A 23,167-nucleotide genomic window follows, 5' to 3' on the forward strand; every position below is an offset into this window, starting at 1 on the left:
TACGCGGATTTCGAAGCAATTCTCAAGAAAAGTGATGAGAAAATTAGAGAAAAAACATCAGCTTTTCAAGAACACGAAGCCAGCGAATAAGACTATGCTCTGAGCCCATAAAAATGCGTCATAACCTCTGAATTTGTTTCATCGGAAAACAACCCTGGGATTTTCTTTCGCTCAGCAATGTAACATGGATGATCTTGTGGTAAGTCTGATGTATCCATTCGATGGAGTAAATTGGAATTATTCTCCAGGTCTTTGTAAAAATCATCGGTTTGAATATAGTATACCAGTGAATCTAAAATTACAATATAAATTAATATATGAAAATTAGTATCGTTTGAAAACATTTACCTGTATCAGTATACATGAGCTCAATTTTATCCCTATAATGAGCCTGCATAACGTTATAATGATAATCATCCATGACGGTCTTAGAAATTTCCAACACTGCAAAACCTGATGAAAATTAAAAAAATATTAAAATATGTTTGATAATAGTAAATTAGTTATATTAATTATATTTATCTATATATATTGGCTTGAAAAACTTGATAATTTTATTTTCTAATGATATAGCATTGAGAGTTTCGTCAGAATGTTGTAAGATTTATAAGTTTTTGCATACGTTTTTCACTACAAACAAGCTCCATTTTAATTATATGTCCTAAATGTTCCATAGTCTTCCCTTTAACGTTGTAAAAAATGTCAGTAAAAGAATTGAAAAATATAATAAATATAAATATAACGAAAACAGCGTTGTTTAAAAGCTTAAAAAAGTCCTTTTCAAAGTCGTTCCTCGCTTTTTTCCGCATCTCAGTGTTTAATTCTAGGTACTTTTTAAGCTAGCCCGACTGATTAAACTGTGGACCTACAATAAAACAAAATATATAATAAATAAAATAAATAAAATAAATATTCTACTTTTTCTACAACGAGTCCGTTGGCTATAGCCTGCTGTAAGTTCCGGTAATGAATCACATCGTTTTTCTTTGATTCTAAGGTCACCATAAGTTTTTTAACTTTTGAACCAGGTGGAATACTATTATTCGGTAGGAATGGCAAATCATGATGCTTGTCATGAAGTTCTTTTGGATATAATATATCGACCTCGTACATCCGCCCGATTGGTGATATATCGTCCACTTAAATCCTCCGTATGGCATGAATTGTGACATTGCGTAACCGCACAAGTTATTTTCTGCAATTTAAGTAATATAATACTATTAGTTTGAACTAATATATATAATATACTAGCTGACCCGGCAAACGTTGTTTTGCCATATAAATAATTTCCTAGTAATTTCTAGTGTAGACTAAAAATAGCTTACTTATTGGAAGTATGTATCTATGTTAGAATGTGTATATTGTATGTATGTAAGAATGTGGTATATGCGTGAAATAAGCATGGAGCGCTGTGAACGATGAGGGAATATAAAAATAACAAAAGGCAAACATTATTTTTAAGTTATTATAATTTATTCCGTAAAATTATATATCATTAATTAAACAATTACGATAGTAACACTATTAAACAATATCAATCTCTTAATGCTATAGATTGAACAATATTTTTTGTTAGTCCATCATTAGCTAACATAAACAAACTGTATGGTTTACCCACTCGAGAGCATGCCACGTATAATTGTCCGTGTGAAAAACATGGTGTTCTCAAATCTAATCCACAAACAGACATCGTTTGACCTTGGGATTTGTTGATAGTCATTGCAAATGCCAATCTAATCGGAAACTGAATACGTTTGAATTGAATTGGCACATTAGTAGGTATAATAGGAATCCGTGGTATGAGTATATTCTCACCTCTGAACTTGCCATTTAAAATCCTGGCTTCGATCACGTTTTTCATTAATTTTTGAATGACTAATCGCGTACCGTTGCACAACCGGGGCGGGTTCAAATTACGAAGCATGATAATTGGAGATCCAACCTTTAATTGTAAATTATGCGGTGGCATGCCTGGCAAATCCAGTGAGTTCAAAAACTCTGTGGGAAAGTTTACTGCTTCGCTGTCGTCGCAAACCGTATCAATAGATTTATACGATACCAAGTTCTCTGGCAACAACATCTGTATCTTCAGATTTATATTGTCAACGTCTACATTTTTTGCCGCTAAAATCGCTCTTTCTGCAAGCCACTCATGATTTATGTACTGTGTGTGTACATCGGGAAATATTTGTTCAATGAGAGTATCTTGCGAATCAGCGATTGTGCAGAAATCGGTCGGTAATTTTACGTTTCCAGTTTCATCTATAGCAACTTTTCCATCACCGATATCTAAGAGTTTTTTTGAAAATATTTTAGCGGATGGATCTTGAAGCATTTGAACGCGCATATTTATTTTTAGCTGTAATTTTTCAACATTACGCCACAATGGAGATGATTTTAAGCAAGCGTTGATCTCATCAGCGTATGTCGAACGTGGAATGACTGGAAGTGTTTGTCTGAAATCACCTGAAAGGACCAACAGAGTTCCGCCAAATAGTTTGTCACTGTTTTTAATATCTTTCAATGTCCTGTTCAACGCCTCAAGTGAATGTTTGTGTGCCATAGTACATTCATCCCAAATAATAATTTTACACCGTTTTAGCACAGTGGCCATGGACGATTGTTTCTTAATGTTGCATACTGCGTCAGGGTTATTCTGAATATTTAGTGGCAGCTTAAATACTGAATGAGCTGTTCTACCTCCATCCAATAAAGTTGCTGCAATGCCCGATGATGCAACGGCCAATGCGATCCCATTATTTGATCGTATTTCAGCAAGAATTAGCGAAATAACGAATGTTTTGCCAGTTCCACCCGGTGCATCCAAAAAGAAGAATCCACCTTGTCCAGCTGAAAATGCTTGCATAATGCGATCATAAATGGTTGTTTGTTCCTCATTCATTAGTAGGACATTGCGGGCAACAATCGCTGCCATTTCTACAGTACTGTACTGCAGTTCACGATTCATTTCAGTATTCATTAAATCAGGTGCAGTTCGATTTGGCGAATTCATACCGAAATTACTAAGTGGTAAGTTGGCAATGACAATGCAAAGATCCTCAATAGCAATCAATGCTTCATTGTACATTTCGTCGCTGAATGTTATGGTTAGATCGTGGCACCGTATACGATGTTGATGCAATATATCATCAGTCATTGAATCCTTGTGATTTTCCCATAATATCTGTGCTCGGGCTGGGAAACATGTAGTCAACACTATAGCAAATAGTTTGTATTGCTGTACAGTTCAATGCAGCTTCAGCAAGCATGCATTCTCACTGGTTGTCGTCTTCAAGCAAACCGAGTGCAAGGCATGCATCTTTATACGTTGGATATTGTTGCCCATTCACTTAACGTATATCTTGAAATGATAATGGGCCAGTTTAGTAACATTAACCAACAACAGTCGAAGATAAAAGCACTCCGTGTGTCTTAGATTGACTGTAAATAATCGCCCCAAGGCGTTTGATTTAAATAAATTGAGACATGCAGCAACTGGTGAACCTTGCTTGCGGGGCATCCATGTGTTTGTTTGAGTACATGTGAAATAGCGTGGTACTTGTGAATATAGTAATGTTCGTGCAAAGGCACCAAAATCATCCGCACGATTACACAATTCAAAAAATGCAGTGAGTGTAGTTTAAGGTGGATTTATTGCACGATCAATCGCTGTCTCGTTCGTGAAAAATACACGCTGACCGTTTTCAAGATGGATGGCTAACTTAACAACTGCTGGATCCCGTTCATGAATTGGAAAACCAAAGATACGCCAAGCAGCTTCATTGGAGCTGATGTACCGACCAATTTGGTAGAGCGTTATTTCATCGTTTTTATTCACTGGAGGAGCATTCACATTAATATTTTCCACTCTAAACACCGCCATATCACTGCCTTTATGGACATACTTGCAAATGTATTTGATGCTCTTCACAGAACTGCAGAACTCAACATTAATATGAGCATTATATGTCTTGCTCAGCAGAGGCGAATATGGCACCACCCAACGATTGTCAATATCAATGTCTGTGTTGATGATATTTTTAATAAATGACTGTCCGCCATTTTCTTGATTTCTTCGACGATATATTGGGTATCTGTCGACATTTGGGACCGTATCATTGGTAAAATCTTTAGGGAAATTTTTAGTACATTTTCCATCAGCCATGCAAGGCGATGAACTATTAAGAGTACCACATGGACCATGAATCATGTTTGTTGTAACAATATCAAACAGCAGTTGGTCGGTGGATGGATCTGGAATTTCCGCAGAAATGATACTATCGATTTCTTCAGGACGGATTTTGTCGATGAACCAAACCAAAATGTGTGCATGAGGTAATCCTCGCTTTTGCCACTCAACCGAATACATCCTGCAACGTGTGGGACCAAATACATGTGATTTAGTAATGAAACTTATTAAAGACTTCAACTTTTGTCTGAACACACGTGCTGTAATGTCATGGCGATGTATTGCATTTTGGCCAGGCAGTCGCAAAGATGTAATCTCTGGCCATTTTGGATTACATGTGAACGTGAAAAATAAACATGGTCGTCCATATTCGCGCACGTAAGTCAGAGCATCCTGTATATATTCTTGCAAATGACGTGGACTGCCTACGTACGATGATGGTAAAATGACATGGTTACCAATTTCGGCGACGTCGGCGTTGTTGTTGATAGCGTCTCGCAAATGAATGTACTCTTCCACGCGCAGCTTTTGTTGATTATATCGTAAGTATCGTAGTCGTTCGCTCTCAATCTTCGCGTACATGTCGACCATGAATTGTTGACAAAGCTCACGACATCGTAAAATGACGTTGTCCAGGCCACGTCTAATCATTAATCGGTACGCATAATATTCTTTTGAGCTAACGTTCTTGTTTGTTTCAACTCCTGTATTATTTGTTCATAAAAATTAATTTAAATTTATTACGTTCAATAATTTAATTGTTTTGTTAAATGATTAATGATCAAATTAATAATCAATGAAGTACCTGATACGGGATCTCGTTGTTTTATGTTTATGCAATATCCGTCTTGTCCCTTCCAAAATATTAGCGGATATTGGAGAGCGTCATATGAACGATGTGCGTCAGCAATGAACTGAAAATTATTATTTCTTCTACGAATCACAATTTATCGTGCAGCTGTACAATCGCCAACCATGATTCCAGCAACATCATCAACAACGGGTGCATTGAATCTACGAAAATGCTCTCCAGCTGGTGTCTTATCAGGCTTAATGACGATAGCGTGATTATCGCTCTGTAATTGGTGCATATGTGATTTGAATATTTTCAACAACTCGTTGTGCTCGTTCAAAAGAGCATCTAGCTCGCCGACGATGCGCCTGGCATAAAGTGAATCAAGGTTATTATAATAACAACGTACATTCACGCGATTGGCAAGTGCGCTTAAGGAATCATCGCCGCCCATAAAGTATATTTGTAAGAATTGATGTGGTTCGTTTGGCATTGGCAGCAGTGAGCCCATTTTATGATAAACTTGGCCTCTGATTTTGAATGTAGAATTGAATTGTTGACCATTTGCATTAGTATTTCGAACTATTTCTGTTGCTCCGAACGATGTCATTTGAAAGCATAAATTGAATCTTCGAATTGACTTAAGAAACTCGTTAGAATCTGGATCCGTGCCGATGAGTAAGCCGATCAATGGTTCAGGTGGTGTTTCAATTTCAGGTAGTTGCACTTTTCCTGACGCGCAACACATCCCAGCTGGCTCATTTTTGAATTTCAGAGCATGACAATGCGGACATTCCTTGTCCATAGCACCAATTACCACTTTTGAATGAGCATAATATTCAATATCGGGCTCATACTGGAATGCTAGACGCGGGAATGAATCAGATATAAATGCTCGATGTACCTGTTGTCGTTGTTGATCATTTGTTCTTCGTCTTTTGACTGTGAAGCGGCGTGATTGTCGTTGTTCTAATCTTCTGATTTCATTGCGTTCAGCTCGTGTATCTTCTGGCTCTTCTTGATGCAATTGCGCCATTCTGACATGTGCATCAGTATTTTGTTGCTGGATTTGTTCTTCTGTTCTTTCGGATCTGTTATTTCGCAATTTTCGAGCTTTACTTGTATTGCGGCTCAAATCAGCCCCTTTGCGTTTTCTTGGCATTGCTCACTGTACAAAACATCTAATATATAAAATTCTCGTGTCACAGTTTTCGTTGCCATACATATTGTTTATGCATCAAGTGTAGTAACGTTGACAATTGTACATAATGTATGTTTTGTACGGTGAGCAATGCCAATAAAACGCGAAGGGGCAGATTAAAAGGAAAAATGATTAAATTACTAAAATGGCTATTAAATAATAAGGGTTGATCGTAGAAGGGTGAAAATTGAGGATTGTATGTATTTTTGTATGTTGTATCTATTATTTTTTTTTTTTTTATATATATATATAACCAATACCTTAGCAACCATTTATAAACAATTATTTCTACCGTAAATTATCAAAATCCCTGTTTGAGCACTTCTTTTATTTTTTTCTGGACAACCCTTATCACTTAGGGGTATGAAAAATAGATGTTAGCCGATTCTCATACCTACTGAATATGCACAAAAAATTTCATCAAAATCTGTCAAGCCATTTCGGAGGAGTATGGAAACGAAAACTGTGACACGAGAATTTTATATATTAGATATATTATAAAAAATAAAGAAATATGTTAAAAAAATCTGATAATTAGAAACTGGTTCCTATATCAACTAGCATTGCGTATAATTATATCAGTCAGCATAGTGAATAATTTAATGTAAGCTAATATGTCTATATTTTATATATTATAATAATCAAGTTTTTATATTATGTTATTCATATAATTATAATCATATACATACTGTATACACTTGTTTTTTCAACTTATTTCAACTTTCTAACATTTTTTTAACCATTTAATATACAACATGATAAACATAGATATTTTAATTAATCAACCTTCTACATTTAAAAAAAAAAAAAAAATTAATTATAAAAACCTTGTACATTTAATATTAAAATTACTGATTAAGCTATTGAATATCGGTCCATTATAACCACTTACCTAAACGCTTATGTTATGTTATGTTTTTTGCTATCGTGTATTATTTTTTCGTTTAAAAACTAGTAAAGATGTGGAGTTTTAGATTCGATAAGATGATTTTTTTTTAAAAATATATAAATAACGAAATAAATAGGTACTTACATTAAAGTATTTTCTAATGTTTAGAGACGAATGCCTGTTGATGATGTCGACGCTGGACTGGTAAACTTGGTAGGATTGAAGTATTTTCAATGTTCGATGGTGAATGACTGCTGCTTGTGGTTACTGGTAGAGAACACAAGCTGGACTGATATCGTTTGACTATCAAATGCTGCGTTATATAGTCGAGAATCATCTCCTACTTTCCTAGTTATCGTTTAAAACTTACATTCTATTCAAAGAAATCGTATGACCTGTTCATGTAATATTAATTTTAAAAACAACTAAGTTATTTTGTAGTAATAGTAATTATAATATATAATGTATGTATTGGTGTTGACCGTTGTCCGGAATATTCATTTAAAAATAGCTAGGTCAAATTTTGGGCGTTGTCCGAATAAAAACTAGTATCGATAGGAGGTCGTATAAGACCGTTAGCGGAATAAAACTAATATTAATAAGAGGTCAAATTAAGGGCATTGGCTGGTTTAATGAACATTGCTATGAATATTCCACATTTCAAAGTTGCTATGGTAGTGGAAACATTACAGTATATAAGGCTAGCGTATTGACAGCAATATTACAGTCAACATTCGGCAACTAGAACTTCTTCATCATCTTTAACAATTCAGCTTCAAGATGTCTTACAGAACTTCGATCATCGATTCCGGATCAGAGGTTAGTAATTGTATGACTTTAATAACTAAAGCAAATTGGAGGTCAGTCAAAAAACTACTCAAGGCTATGGTTATAATAAATTCGTGGTTAATTATAACTTTATTTTAAACTTAATATTAAAATTAAATAATAATTAGAGTGTGACTGTAACGTTACTCAATATTGTTTTAGAGATCGGCTGTAAGCCACTCATACATTTATAGTTATTCACCTTAGTTTATGTTTTATAGAACTAATTTGAGTCCCTGGACTCAAAAATGAAGCCTTCTACTTCGAAGCGGGCCAAAACATCATTGAAAAGTGGGGCTGAAAAAGCAATAGACAAAAAGAACAAAAAAAAAAACAAATTAAAACAGTAAGATAAATGATAATTTATCATATTAATACTTTATCTAATATTCTAATGTTATGAATTATGGCATGAATTTATTTGTTTGTTTTTTTTTTTTAGAGTTCATCATACAGAGAAATTCTCGAGGAAGAATTGCGGGCGGAAGAATTTGATGAAGAAATTTTTAATTCTGTCACTTTTCGTCAGGGAGATGGTTTGGCTACCATCAAAAGCCAATTTAATCCTGACGAGAAGCTGACAGACTACTGGACGATAACACGTTACAAGTGTGCGAATATACACAATGTTCCAACAAATGAAAGGTAAAGACTAGACTTTGGTTTATTTTTTAATTAAAAAACTATTGCTGGAGGAAAAAAAAAATCATTAGTTTTTATTCACTGCTTAGCTGATTGAATAATTAATTTATGTTGCAGGTGGTGACACTCTGAGGCATCTGTCAAGGTGACGACATCGGACAAGTCAAAAGATCAGACTCTAAATAACAGTTTGAACGAGACCATGCAGGTTATCTTTGATGTCATTTTGAAAGACCCTGAACGTCGTACGATAAGGAATAAATTAGCTGTATGAAGAAAAAAAAAATGTAGTATAAAAATATTTTTTTATTTAATAAAAAAAAAAAAAACAATACATAAATATAAATGAATTTGTATTATATCATACTATTAAGTCCTGTAAAATCATGTCAGACATTGCATTAAAATGAAATTGTAAAATCTCATACAAAAATGAAGTGTCATCGTTTTGTAAATGAGAATAATAATTAAAATCATAGTTTTGTATATACTGGTTTGTGAATTCGTTTCTCTGGCAACTGATGGGCAAACCACGGACATCGTTTTTAATCAATTCGTAAGCTGCATCGAATGTTGCTTGAAAACTCGGTAGACGTTTCTGTTTTTCTGCGATATAAAGGTCGACACAATGTTGAAGTTGTTTAAGTCCGCAGAAATCTATATGCGAGAGTGTAATATAATCATCATTTATATGCAAGGTTATTGAACTCTGCTTCACATTATTTGAATATGTGAAGTTCTCAGTAATTCTTACACGTCTACACCTGGTATGTAAGTTGTTAGTAATTGAAATGTAATTAGATTCAGACATGAGCGTACACCAATGCTCTAAATTTAATGTAATAATTTTTTTCGTTAACTTACACTCTAATAACACAATAATTGAAATTTGTTTGCTGATTAATAGTTCAACCGTAACACTCTTCTTACCAAAAGAAGTAAATTATCAAAATCCCTGTTTGAGCACTTCTTTTATTTTTTTCTGGACAACCCTTATCACTTAGGGGTATGAAAAATAGATGTTAGCCGATTCTCATACCTACTGAATATGCACAAAAAATTTCATCAAAATCTGTCAAGCCATTTCGGAGGAGTATGGCAACGAAAACTGTGACACGAGAATTTTATATATTAGATATGGTATTGCTGTGGTAGTGTAAGTGTAAATAAATTAACAGATATTTTGACTATTATTAGGTGTATCTTTAAATAACAAATCCATTGGCAATTTTATGATATTTTATGATATGGTATATAACATTAACTGGTTGCATACATACAAAAATCTAAGCCCAAGTATCCTAGTTATTTTTTTTTCAAAAATTTTAACCAAACGTTTGACATAAGTACGAATACACCGTTGAGTGTAATCGTATCCAGAGAGACCACGTGGAGGCTGTCAAACTTTCTCTCCGCACAGAGTCACATAGACCCCTGGGGGATCACATAGACCTCTTGGGGATCACAAAGACCCCTTGGGGATCACAAAGACCCCTCAAGTGAACATTGTATAATTACATTAATTATATAACTACCTGTAATCGCATCAGAGAACTTCTGCGTACACGATATTCTTGGTGACGAATCGACCATTTCCATCGCAGTACATGTCGACTCTGACGGATTGCGCGTCCCTCACTCTTGAAAACGCAACGTACAGCTGTCCGTGGCTGAAGGCGGGAGTCGGCAGGAGCAAACCGACCAGGTCAAACGTTTGACCCTGAGACTTGTCGATTGTCATGGCAAACGACAACCGTACCGGGAATTGAATCCGCTTCATTCGAAAAGGCAAATCGTCTCCCTCACCAGAAGTCATTGAAACGGCGGGTAAGATGATGTCCTCCTACGCGTCGTCGGCGCCGGACAACCACCTCGCCTTGAAGTTGCGTCGCCGCAGTTCGGTGACCACCAACCTCGTTCCGTTGCACAGTTGTCGCTTCGGATCAATGTTTCTCAGCAACATGACCATCGAACCGACCTTGAGCGTCAACTCGTGTGGCGGTAGCCCGTTCGGATGCAGAGCGTTGAGGAACTCTGTCTTGTAGTTTGCCGCTTCGTCGGCGTCGTCGATCACCACTGTGTCTATGGCGTATACGTCATTTGGGCGCCCGTGACGCGTCGTAGCACTGTGAAATTTATTTAGTGGAATTCCTCGTTGCGAGGACACAGTATGATTCTCAGAGCGAACTCGTCAACGTTGACCGACTATATTACTCTATGGTATATACTATATATTTTATTATTTTTATTTTGTATATATATTTTGTATATTAAGAGGACGCCACACGGGCAAAAATACCGTACAAAAACATGCCAATTTTGTTCCAATAATACGGCTTACTGAATGGTTTTAGAGCAAAATACCTTTATTAAAAGTTGTAGAGGAGAGTTATATCGGGTGACGTATAAGACTCGATTTTTGATATTTAAATTTTTTATACCAATTATTCGCAAGTAAAAAAGTGAAAAAAAGTCAAAACGCAAAACGATTTTATCGATTTTGAGAAGGAAATATCGAAAATCGAGTCTTATACGTCACCCAATATAACTCTTCTCTACAACTTTTAATTAAGGTATTTTGCTCTAAAACCATTCTGTAAGCCGTATTATTGGAACAAAATTGGCATGTTTTACAGTAAAAAAAATTTAATTACGGCCGTCATGTGCTGCTTTTGTTTCTAGCGGCAGCGTTTGTCCCCTCCTAGCTCCGACATCCAGACTCGCCGGCCGCCGGCAGGTCAAAACCGGTCTGTTATCGGCGGTCCGCGCTTCGCACGTCGTTGCATTATTTTTATATATACCTATTACGTTCATATTATTATTTACGTGAAATAAAACATAGTATAATTATGCTCGATTTATTACGATGCCCGCGACCGTCCTTGCATTACCGTATTGCCGTGACATCCGCGGCTGTGAGTAAAAACTTATTTTTTAGTTCCAAAAACACGGCTGACTGACTGGGTTTAGATCAAAAAACCTCTTATAAAAGTTGAAGAGGAGAGTTGAATCTGTTAACGTATAGCACTAGATTTTTGATATTTTAGCTTATTATACCAATTATTCACAAATCAAAAAAGTGAAAACAAAAAACAAAAAATGCAAAACGATTTTATATATTTTGAAAATGAAATATCGAAAATCGAGTCCTCTAATTTTATATAAAATATTCATAACAAACTCTTCAAAAACATTTAAAACTAATTTCTATATAACATATAATATTTATTGTGTTAAAAATATAAGAATTTATAAAAACTAAAACTCATTATTTTATTATTATTTATTTATTACGGCCAGTGAGCCCAATATAATGTACAAAAATATATAAATTCAACCTAAGTGGGTGTTTCAGTTACCCAACTTTACAAGTAGCAATTTTATAGAGATAATAGTAATAATAAAAAACACACGATATAGTATATAATGAGACATATATATTAAAATTTTTAGGTACATAATAGTAATAATACAATTTTATTTTTAATATCTAATAAACAAGTGAGGGTGCTCATTGCCAAGGCAAATCATAAAATAATTAGTGTATTAGATATCTTTACAACACAACTATACAAATTAGTAATTATTTTAAAAGTAACAAATAAAATTGAATTTATAAAGGTGATGCATTTCAATCCGATTATACATTCGATTATTTGAACAATTTCATTAAAGTATGTTATAAAATAAAATATATTTATACAAGAACATTTATACAATATATAAGTGTAGAAAAAAGTAAGATAAACATATACCTACATACTAATTATTAACTTCCGAAAAAATAATATAAATGTTGTGAATGGTATTTGACAATTATATAATAATATATAATATCAGGTATACGTACTAAGAACCTTTACTAAATTAATTTTTAGAACTTGGAGGATTGTAACTTAAATTAATGTTTTCTATAGCTAATTTTTTTGCTTTCCTATTTAAATAAAATTTTGCTATAAAATATATTAAAAAAACTATTATTATGACAACTAAATATTTGTTTGTGTATATAAATGCATACGTTTTATCTACAATAAGCGAATTTATTAACATATCTTGTTGGTCTAATTGTTTATTTATTGTATTGAACGCATCTTTATTAAATTTAATATTTTTTATTTCATCGAAGTGGATAGGTTTGGGATAGGCCTGATTAGAAAAATTGAATACATTACAGCATGAATCATTTGTAAGAGATAAGTCTACTGGAATTGAGAAATATGTTTGATTTAATACTTGTTCAGTTTTTAGTACACCTTTCGAGGTGTAAGCAATACACCCAGACTTCAAGTATAACTTTCCAGAACTTTTAATTTTAATTTTTTGAGTGAAAGACTGTTTATTACAAATTATAGTAATTGTAGTGGGTTTTTCACATACGAAAAACCAATGATTTTTGAAAAATGAGGGATACCACATTTCTGTTTTGAATTCAGAGATATAAGTATCACATTGAGGTGGTTTAGTTAAAGAATTTTTTAGTAATTCTGTTACACATGTGGGGTCCGTGTCACAATTATGTATAATTTCATTAAATCCACAAACAAATATTTTATCCACTACTTTACAGTTATTTAAATCTGGCCATATAAAATATTTGGTCATTATTTTGTCCATTAACAAATACATAGAATTTTTAGTCATATGCAGAAATTGACCATGTTCATTAATTGGAATGTAAATAGGTAATATGTAATAAACGTTGAAATTTTCTATAAGGCACAGAGGAAATTTTAAAGAAAAAATAAATCTGTCATTTATTGTGTGCATTTCAATACTTAATATTTTGAATATTTCTTGAATATTATCCTCATCAAATTTAACAGGGATTTTCAAATCATCCGGGAGTATACTCTGAATATTTTTTATTTCCGAAAGCAATTGGTCAGGTGTTATTATAAACGCATCTACTACATTATTCTGTACGTTAGAAATTACTCTTTGCAACCTACTAATAAACATGTCCAATTCAAATATAGTGTTTTCTAAAAGAGTTATCGAACTCAGAATAATGATTTTTCTGTCTTCCTTAGCTATCTCAATAATCAATTCGTTCACTTTTTTCTTGCCTTCTTTCATATTTGCATCAAATATTTTCTTATTTTCATTAAATGATGTAACGGAATCATTAAAATTAATTATTGTGCTTTTTAGTATAGATATCTGATCATGAACAATACGCATAACATCTTTCTCATTGTTTTCTAATTTATCGATCGTACTATCATATCTTCGTACATCGTCAGCATCGGCTACTCCAAACATCCATTTTAATGCCGTACCCCCAAACTCAATAGATCGCTTAACTTTTTTGTTATGTCTACCCATTTGTACAATTAAACCTATCTCGTTTTCCAATCTGTTCGCGTGTTTTTTTAACTGATACAAAGTTATAGAAATGTCTTTGAACGCAATTAGTTCAATTGAGTTTAACATTTGTCTAATATTTCTAAGACTGTTATTTAAAAATTTTAAATCCATATATGTGTTTACTGTCCAACTACTTCCGCAAGCTCTACCATTACCTATGAGTTCGTACTGCAAACCCGGGCTATCGCTGGTTGATGTTAATTCGAACAAGTCTTCTTCATGGTTACCAAACGTCGTAGAAATTTCTATGGTAAATAACAACAGCAGTATTTGATGAACGACCTTCTGAAAGTCCATTTTTTTTTTTACTTTTTTTCTTCTGTGTCCAATAATTATATTTGACGTACTATGATCGTATATCTACAACAATAAGATAAAGTAAATTTAGATCATGTGTAATAAGTATGAACAAATAATGATAATATCAATAACACTAAGGTCATGATTACATTTTTTTAAACATAAAATTTAATTTAATAATATGAAAATTTGTTGCATTTTTCTTTTTATATTTTTCAGTATATTTGGCTTTGTTTGTTTTACTTGTAAAAAATTAAATTTATTTATGAAAAACACCTCTAAAGAAAAACCTAGGAAATCTAGGTATAAGTACATAAAGAGTCACCAATTTCTATAAATCAGGCCCCAATTGTGGGATCGACATGTATAACAATTAATATTGAAATCAGAGTTTGGCATCATCGTTCGAATACAATTTTATTTAGATGATTATTTAGATAATATTTTATTCGAATAAAAAATTATTTTGATAGTTATAATTTTACAATTATTCGAATAATTTGAAAACAATATTATTCGAATAACAAATGATTCGACTAATTTTTCATTCGAATAATTATCTAGATAATATTTTGCTCAACTCTGATTGAAGTACCAAAATTAATTAAGAATTGAATTTTAAAAAAAAATTGGTAAATAAAATCAATTTTCTTACCTGTTTCAATGTTTGAATTTTGCTTGACGAATGCTGTCGAATACCAAAGTCCGTTGATCTTTTAACTTAAAGTAGTAGAATGGCGTTATATGTTTATAAGAAACTATTCAAATAAACACGGAAAATAAAGGATTGTCGAAACACTGTGTATTATAACGTACAAAAAAATTGTTTATTCTATCTTGAAGGCTTGCATTCGATGGTGTACTATGAAGTACTGATATGTATTCGATAACGCGCGGGATATTGAATATTGTTTGTTACAATGATATTATTATTATATTATAATTTATATTATATAGACTAATATTGTATTGTATTATAATTAGTATATTATTTTCATAATATACTTATTAAGCATTCTAAATTATTAACTTTTTAATGCGTTTGATAATAACCAAATGTCTAATGACAAACGCAATTCTGGCTGTCAGATACTTTTATCTAATAAAATATCAATTAATATAATTACTTATATTTGGACATATAATTAAAAAATGATTATAGCATGATATTTCATCTTCATCGTAAAGATATCGTAGATAATTATAATATATAATTATCGTCCAATTAAGGAATCAAAAACATTCACATAATATATTATGAGTAACGCATTTTATCAAACAAATTAAACTATAGTTAATTTTTTATTTGACTACTTATGTTCTGTATACGATATATCTAAATATATTGATTTTACTCATTTAGTTTAGAAGTAGTTAAAGTATTGGAAAGTTGAAGGGCAAAAAACTAAATTGAAAAAAGATCACGTATATTACTACCAAATAATGGGACAATTACACGCTACTAAAAGAGAAAAATGCTTTTTTGTGATATACACGGCCAAATGGATCAGTATAGAAGAAATATACTTTGATCAATCATTTTGGGATTCCAAAATGTCTGAACTGCTACAAAAGTGAGTCCTTTTTTTTAATAATTTGTACACTCTGAGTAATTAGATAATCTTTCACACGAATGCAGTCAATAAAATGATTTATCTATTTTACCTATTTTATTAATATATTATATTTTATACTTTATTATATTTTGTACTTTAAGGTTTTATATGGAGTCTTTATTACCCGAAATTATTGATCCACAATTCCCTAAAAGAATGCTGAAATCAGATATTCGAGAACCAGACCACATAAAAAAAAAATGATTATAAAAAAAATTAATAAACTATTTAAATATAATTTAAACTAGTTGAATGTTTTTTTTATTTTTTAATTTCTTAGATTGCAACTCAGTAAGTTGTAAATCCAATTCAAGTAGTTTATTTATGGCTGATTAAAATGTAAGAAGAGTTATACCGAGTGACGTATAAGACTTGATTTTCGATATTTCATTCTCAAAATCGATAAAATCGTTTTGCGTTTTCAGTTTTTTACTTGCGAATAATTGGTATAAAAAATTAAAATATCAAAAATCGAGTCTTATACGTCATCCGATATAACTCTCTTCTACAACTTTTAATTAAGGTATTTTGCTCTAAAACCATTCAGTTGGCCGTATTATTGGAACAAAATTGGCATGTTTTTGTACGGTATTTTCGCTGGTTTAGCGTCCTCAGTGTAATATAGAATAATATAAATAATAATATGTATTATAATCAATGGTTTTATGGTAATACATTCGAAAATATGGGTAAGTATAAAAATTAAATACATAATAGTTATGTCTATATTGATATTTTTACAAACAAAATGTAAATCGTAAGTTATTGTACGTGTAAAATATTGTCAACTCGAATACCTAAAATGTTAGTACTAATAGTACTACAATTAAAGGTACGGTAGAAACTAGATTTTCTTAGCAACATAATACAATTGGGCAGACAGTGGCTTTAATTAAAAGATGGTTAGTGCATAAGAGCGAATATTTAAAATATTATGGTGGCAATGAATTTAGGTGTATGCATTTTATTTCGATTCGACACATCACGGACGAACGTTCATAAGATAATAAACAACGCTCCCGAACGAGCAATTCGTCGGTCGTTACACGGCTGTGTGTAGTGGGCGCGGCTTAAACGTCGCGTGCTTGCGGATCACGAAAACACCTAACAGCGCATTCTCTTGGTCATTGCATGGTTTCGTTTGCCCGTGTGGCGTCCTCTTAAGTGGTGACTGGTTGACTTCCATTTGAACGACCGCTAACGCACATTTTTGACCAAGACTAGTTTAATGTTGACAGCTCTAATGCCTGTACAAATGAGAAGGAATATGACGTGCGTATTAATTAAACGGGAAACAATTTGGCTTAACTTAATATAATACTTTTTTTATACAGGAACCATTTCGTCGTTATCCACACTAGTGCATTGTTACGATTGTTTGTGTTAAGATTTTACAAAGGTACTATTCAAAATAAATATACCACGTGTCTGAATAAACTGGGTACACTCTGTGGGGAATTGTAAATTCCACCCGAAGTGAACAGGTAAAAGTAAGGTATATGGTAAATTCCGCCCGGGAAAATATACAGGGGAAAAAAGGTACAAGTAAATTCCACCCGAAAAATATATAGGTACAAAAATGGATTTGTAAATTCCACCCGGAAAAAATAAATATATTTAAACTTAGTGTTCCGTGACTGTACGACTCGACCGTAACTACTGTTCGCAACGCGGTGTGTTATATAGTACTTGGCAAATACTAAGGGGATTTTGACGAAAAAAAAAATAATCATATTACATTTTAGATTATGACTCATCTTTATTATTACTATTTTACGATTTGTATTAATTATATATGACTTATATGGGGTAATTATTGATTATGATTATATTTTGACTCGTCTTTATTATAAGTATTATACATATTAGGTACTATTTTTACAAATTTTATTAATTTTATATGAATTATGTAGTAATTATTGACTTAATATATGAAATATTATATATATATTTAAATACTTTTAATGATTAATCTATGTTATTACTCAAATTTTTTACTAAAAACTAGGTACTTTATAAAAACTTTATTAAGGTATTAGAACTTATTACTTATAGGAAGGATGTGTTTATTAATAATAATTTTTCTACGGGCGGAATTTAAATGTACCTTATTTTACCTGCAGGTCATTTCGTGCGGAATTTACATGCTCCCCATTCTATAACTCAGACAACTCAGTTACCGGGAATCGATTACTCAGTATCCTACTCATATTTTAGAATTCTATCTGCGGGAAATTGATGATCCAATAATCTAGTTTCATGCTCCATGAACAGATTTCAAAAATATGTATAGGACATTGAGTAATATACGTTCGTGAAGTTGGCCCCCCCACTTTGTCCCACAGACTTCAAACTGGTATCAAAATTTTGCAATTTTTATGTAATTAATTGCATGTCTTGCCAAAAAATTTGCAATTCGTCGTGGGGCCCGGAAATCCAAAAATACTTATGGGGGGTGTAGTGATCGCCGTGAAGGACACGTTGAACTAATACAATAATTATTTAAACGACGTAGCACGTTCGTTGTCGTCTTGAGTCGTGGTTGAGAAAGATAGGTAAATAATTAATAACACTTTTTAGACTTTTTAAATATGACAATTACATAACACTTTATTATTACAAGTTTGAATTACAAAATAACTATAAGCAGTAAGCACTGTCGTAAGCTTGATAGACCTACGACGAGGGCTGACTATCTTCTAAGTAATAGTAGGTGCTCTACCCGTATTTATGTGGGTTCTAACAATGACGTATTGGTGGTGTGGTATCTATATTCTAATATTACTTCCCTAGTAATATCAAATTGCATTAAGATGGGACTAGGTAAAACAACTTGTTGTTTTCACCTCTGGGCTCTGATCCCCGCTTCCTGTTATTTAGGCCTATTTTACATTGCATATTACTACCTACATTACCCATTATAAATTATACTAAATGTATAGTTTATTCTACGTGATATTGTTTAATATCGTATTATAGCTGTGGGTATTAATACATCCCTAATATTGTTGAATTGCACTATTTTGTGACTCGGTAAAACAACTTGTTGTTTTCACCTTTGCTCTATGTTTCCTGTTATTTAGGATTATATTAATACCTACGTTTATACTCATAAATTATACTATGTATAATGGTTCTAGGCCAAAATAAAATAGGTATGATGGGTCTAGGCCGAATTGATAATAGCGTAAATAAAAACAGCGAATTTTAAAATAAGCGATCATACATAATAACGAAACTTAAAATTATATATAATTTTAAATATCTTGCAGCGAAATAATTTTAGGACAAAACCCTATTCAGGTAGGTCACAATAATATCGTTATACCTACTGATATCGTCAATATGCTATCTTAATTATTATTTAACTTATATATATATAGAAAATATGGATAAGATTGTCAATCGCGTTATATTTGAGCTGACACAATGTAATACCTACAGTTGTAGTTCGACAGTGCGTAAATGTGTAGCTTGTATTATTTAACTTAATATTTTCGTTCGTTAAAAAAAAAGTGTGCAGTGAAAAAATATATTAATATTAATATCAATGGAATTTGTAAAAAGTAATAAAAATAAGGATTTATTATTGTATAGTGGCTTTTTGCATCGTGAAGATTGAAAACAAAATAACTCAATATATTGGCGTTGCGTAGAAAGTTCATGTAAAGGTAGAATAATTACGATAAACGGAGAAATTAAAAGTCAACCTAAGGAAAACTCACATAATCGTGTTCCCGATCCGTGTAAAATTCAATACAAAATGGCTGAGAATAAGATAAAAGAAGTGGCTGTTCATACACAAAATACTCCACATGATATAATCAGTACTGTTCAAATAGTACCTGGAGTAGCCGGTGCAATGCCTTCAGTTCATCATTTAAAACACACCATACGAAGAGTTCGAACACGTAACCAATGCACACCACCTATTTCGAAAACAGTGAGTGACCTTAGAATTGCTGATGAGTATACTAAAACGATGAAAGGCGAACAATTTTTAATATTTGACAGTGGAGCATCACAAGATCGAATTTTAATATTTTCGACCGAAAATAATTTAAAATTAATGGATCAATCAACTAATTGGTTAGTCGATGGAACTTTTAAAACGGTACCTTCACTTTTTTATCAGTTATTCACTATTCATGTACTTATTCAACAAGGTGACCAAACAGTTAGTCCTACCATTTATGCATTATTAACCGATAAATCTCAATTAACATATATACGTTTTCTTAAATATTTATTAGAAATAAAACCATCTTTAAATCCTACATCGGTAATAATGGACTTTGAACATGCCTCAATCAATGTATTCAAAACTGTTTTTCCACATGCTGAACACCAAGGTTGTTTTTTTCATTTTTCTAAATGTATGTGGCGACAAATTCAAAATGTTGGTCTAGTCGAAAATTATATTAATAATGCTAACTTTGCTTTTCATTTTCGTATGTTAGCTGCTTTGGCCTATGTTCCACCAGATAACGTTATTAATGCATACGAAGAAATTTTAGAAACACAATTTTATGTTGAAAATGAAGACCTGTTAATGCTATTCTTGGATTATTTCGAGGATACCTGGGTAGAAAAAATAACAGGAAGACGAAAAACTCGACGACAACCAAGACATCCTATTGATATTTGGAATTGTCATTATTCAGCCAAAGATGGTCTTCCAACAACAAACAACGCTGTTGAAGGGTGGCACAGAGAATTTACATCTGTTATTGGTTCGTATTATTTTATTAATAATTAGTATCTTTAGTAATAGAATACATATTCTTTAGGAGCAAGCCACCCTAATATATGGAAATTCATTGATGGAATTAAGAAAGTTCAAAATATAGAAGAATTGAAACGAGAGCAGTATATTGCTGGAGAATAACCACAGAAAAAAAAAGTACAAGGACTGTAATAAAATAATTCATGCATTAGTTACAAATTATAATACTAATGAGAATAAGAACTTCATAAAAGGTATAGCATATAATTCGTCACTGAATGTCTAAATATAATTATATTTAAGTTGAATATAATTATTTTATTTAAAATTATTATTATTACTGCTATAAATACTTATTATTAGAACTTAACGATATTATAATTATAATGAATGTATTCAAAAAATATATAAGAGACAAATAAACACTAAATATAATGATTTTTTATTTATATTCCATGATCACTCCATATTTTATTGTATGTTTTACTTTTTTAAATTTATTAATCTCATTTATATAAACTATTTTTATCCATTTTTTATTGTAACAAATATGTTTGATTTTTACACTGTGTCATATAAGCAACCCGACAGATAGATGTTTCTCTTTTCGCTATTATGTATTTTCGCTCTTTTTTAAAATTCGCTATTTTTATTTACGCTATTATTAATTCGCGATTTTTACATTCGCGGTAATTGTTTCGCTATTTTGGCCGGATACCATGTATAATTTATTATTTTACTTATTTTATTTAAAATAATATAATGGCTTTTGGGTTTACTACAGGGGTATGTATAAGTTCACGCAGCCCCCCCACGTGGTCCCACAGACTTCAAACTGGTATCAATATTTTGCAATTCTTATGAAATTAATTGCACGCCTCACCAAAAAATTTGCAATTCATCGTGGGGCCCGTAAATTCAAAAATAATTATGGTAGCCCCCCCCCCCCCCCCCACACAGATGATCCGAAACAAGCACAGTTAGTAAGCGGATAAATAGCAAATAGTAGTTAATCTATTATTGAAGTTGTCGACTTCAAATATTTATTTTTACCGAATTTATTTATTCAAAGATTTCCCATTTAACCTATAATTGGTATAAAAATAACAATAAACATAATTTTTTTTAAATATACTTGGTAACTATAGCTAAAATTACCATAACGTAGGCTACACAGCCCATATTATGGTCTCACTGACTTCAAACTGGTATCGACATTTGGGAATTTTTCTTGGACTAGTTGCATGTCTCTCGAAAAAAATTACAATTCGTTTAGCGGATGGTAATACACGAAATTGTGCGTGGAGTGCAATTTTATGCAGTCCCTTCACGTGGTCACAAAAACTTCAAACTGCTTTAGCAATATTTTACATAATTTTATACCCATAGGCCATAATATTATAACTAGGTTATCAATTTCAATTCATAAAAAAACTACATACAATCATGGATAATAATATTACTGTTAAGTTGACTCTACACAACGTTTGAAAATAAAACAACGTCCATGAACATTTAAAATACTCAGTTTAATCCTATCCTACAGCCTTTGTTGGACAATTTTGACTTAAGGTCCTATTATTTTTTTTGCAACTTAGTATAATTTATGTAATTTTTTGTCAAGTCACCGATTTTTTAAGTACCATTCAATAGTTGTACAATGAGTATGCACTGAAAACTAAATATATTAAATATTTAAATGTTTTATAATACTATCCAAATTAGAGAGACAATTATAATTATCATTAAAAGTATATTTACTAACCTAATACTAGGGTATAGGCCAGTGGCGGCTACGGATGGGGGGAAGGGGCGTTTGCTCTCCCCTTGGGCTGTCTTTTTAACGTTATTTTTTATAATTATATTAGGCTAAACCAAAAGGTTGTTCAATTTTTGAAAATTCACTCCCTTGGGTGATCCGCTAGTGGTATAACCTTGGTTTGAAAAATAAAAATTTTAAATTCCAATTCCAATTCTTAAAACCTTTAATGTATTAATATGTATACTAAATTCGTTTACCCAAAAAGGTAACTCATAACTTAAAGTGGATCTAACCAAACAAACAAAATTTATAACATAACTGTGTCACCCGAACAATACACGAAACAATATGTTACATGTTTAATATGGCTAACCTGTAAAAGGGAGTCTAACTGCGCTTCAACTATTTTATTGAACGGCCTCTCTATATTACTCTATGGTATATACAATTTAATATCATCGAGCTGATAGGTTAGGTTAAACGAACCTTGCACATTTGAAGCAAACAATATTCTATTCGTTTAAGTTTCCCATTAATGTACTTAGTCAATAGTCATGCAGGTTTCGAAGTATTACTACAGATAAAATGTATTAGGATGGGCGGTTATAACTTCTTTATTTAGCATTGAATTTATATTTGCAACAATTTGTGGTCCTATCAATTTTTTGTTAAATCTAGCCCAAATTTTCGGTGAAAAGGTACTGCCTGTCATTATGTATGTATCATGGACGAGAACCAATTTGGCATCACTTAATAAAATATTTTTAACCAATTTGGAAACCAATTTGGTTACTCCCGCGGTACTAGTAACTAAAAGAGTAACAGATGGACGGTAACAGATGTAGGTCACA

The 23,167-nt window shown here is 32.1% G+C and overlaps 4 protein-coding genes and 1 pseudogene across 4 annotated transcripts; 2 read left to right on the plus strand and 3 right to left on the minus strand.

Annotated features, from left to right (window-relative positions):
- Positions 1-1,534: 1,534 nt before the first annotated feature.
- Positions 1,535-3,157, minus strand: LOC132938807 (ATP-dependent DNA helicase PIF1-like). Its single transcript, XM_061005817.1, has one exon. The coding sequence runs from the start codon at positions 3,155-3,157 to the stop codon at positions 1,535-1,537; it is 1,623 nt and encodes a 540-aa protein (XP_060861800.1).
- Positions 3,158-5,136: 1,979 nt separating this feature from the next.
- Positions 5,137-6,144, minus strand: LOC132938808 (uncharacterized). Its single transcript, XM_061005818.1, has one exon. It carries the CDS (start codon positions 6,142-6,144, stop codon positions 5,137-5,139), a length of 1,008 nt encoding a protein of 335 aa, XP_060861801.1.
- A 1,708-nt stretch (positions 6,145-7,852) lies between these two features.
- Positions 7,853-8,816, plus strand: LOC132938279 (uncharacterized; annotated as a pseudogene).
- A 3,463-nt stretch (positions 8,817-12,279) lies between these two features.
- On the minus strand, positions 12,280-15,066 carry LOC132939155 (uncharacterized). The gene is made up of 2 exons (XM_061006182.1): positions 14,868-15,066; positions 12,280-14,272 (listed from the first exon to the last, which is right to left on the minus strand). Exon 2 carries the CDS (start codon positions 14,207-14,209, stop codon positions 12,410-12,412), a length of 1,800 nt encoding a protein of 599 aa, XP_060862165.1. The 5' UTR covers positions 14,210-14,272; positions 14,868-15,066; the 3' UTR covers positions 12,280-12,409.
- A 5,140-nt stretch (positions 15,067-20,206) lies between these two features.
- LOC132938546 (uncharacterized) lies at positions 20,207-20,716 on the plus strand. Its single transcript, XM_061005452.1, has 2 exons — positions 20,207-20,561; positions 20,619-20,716. Exons 1-2 carry the CDS (start codon positions 20,207-20,209, stop codon positions 20,714-20,716), a joined length of 453 nt encoding a protein of 150 aa, XP_060861435.1.
- Positions 20,717-23,167: the final 2,451 nt, after the last annotated feature.

Source organism: Metopolophium dirhodum, chromosome 2 (assembly GCF_019925205.1).
Source record: "Metopolophium dirhodum isolate CAU chromosome 2, ASM1992520v1, whole genome shotgun sequence".
Classification (NCBI taxonomy): domain Eukaryota; kingdom Metazoa; phylum Arthropoda; class Insecta; order Hemiptera; family Aphididae; genus Metopolophium; species Metopolophium dirhodum.

What these genes read in the sequence shown, in the direction of transcription:
- LOC132938808 (XM_061005818.1), bottom strand. Translation starts at nt 6,144, where the DNA reads ATGCCAAGAAAACGCAAAGGGGCTGATTTGAGCCGCAATACAAGTAAA.
- LOC132939155 (XM_061006182.1), bottom strand. Translation starts at nt 14,209, where the DNA reads ATGGACTTTCAGAAGGTCGTTCATCAAATACTGCTGTTGTTATTTACC.
- LOC132938807 (XM_061005817.1), bottom strand. Translation starts at nt 3,157, where the DNA reads ATGACTGATGATATATTGCATCAACATCGTATACGGTGCCACGATCTA.
- LOC132938546 (XM_061005452.1), top strand. Translation starts at nt 20,207, where the DNA reads ATGTGGCGACAAATTCAAAATGTTGGTCTAGTCGAAAATTATATTAAT. An exon ending in AGAATTTACATCTGTTATTG is followed by an intron (nt 20,562 to 20,618) that starts GTTCGTATTATT and finishes CATATTCTTTAG; the next exon opens with GAGCAAGCCACCCTAATATA.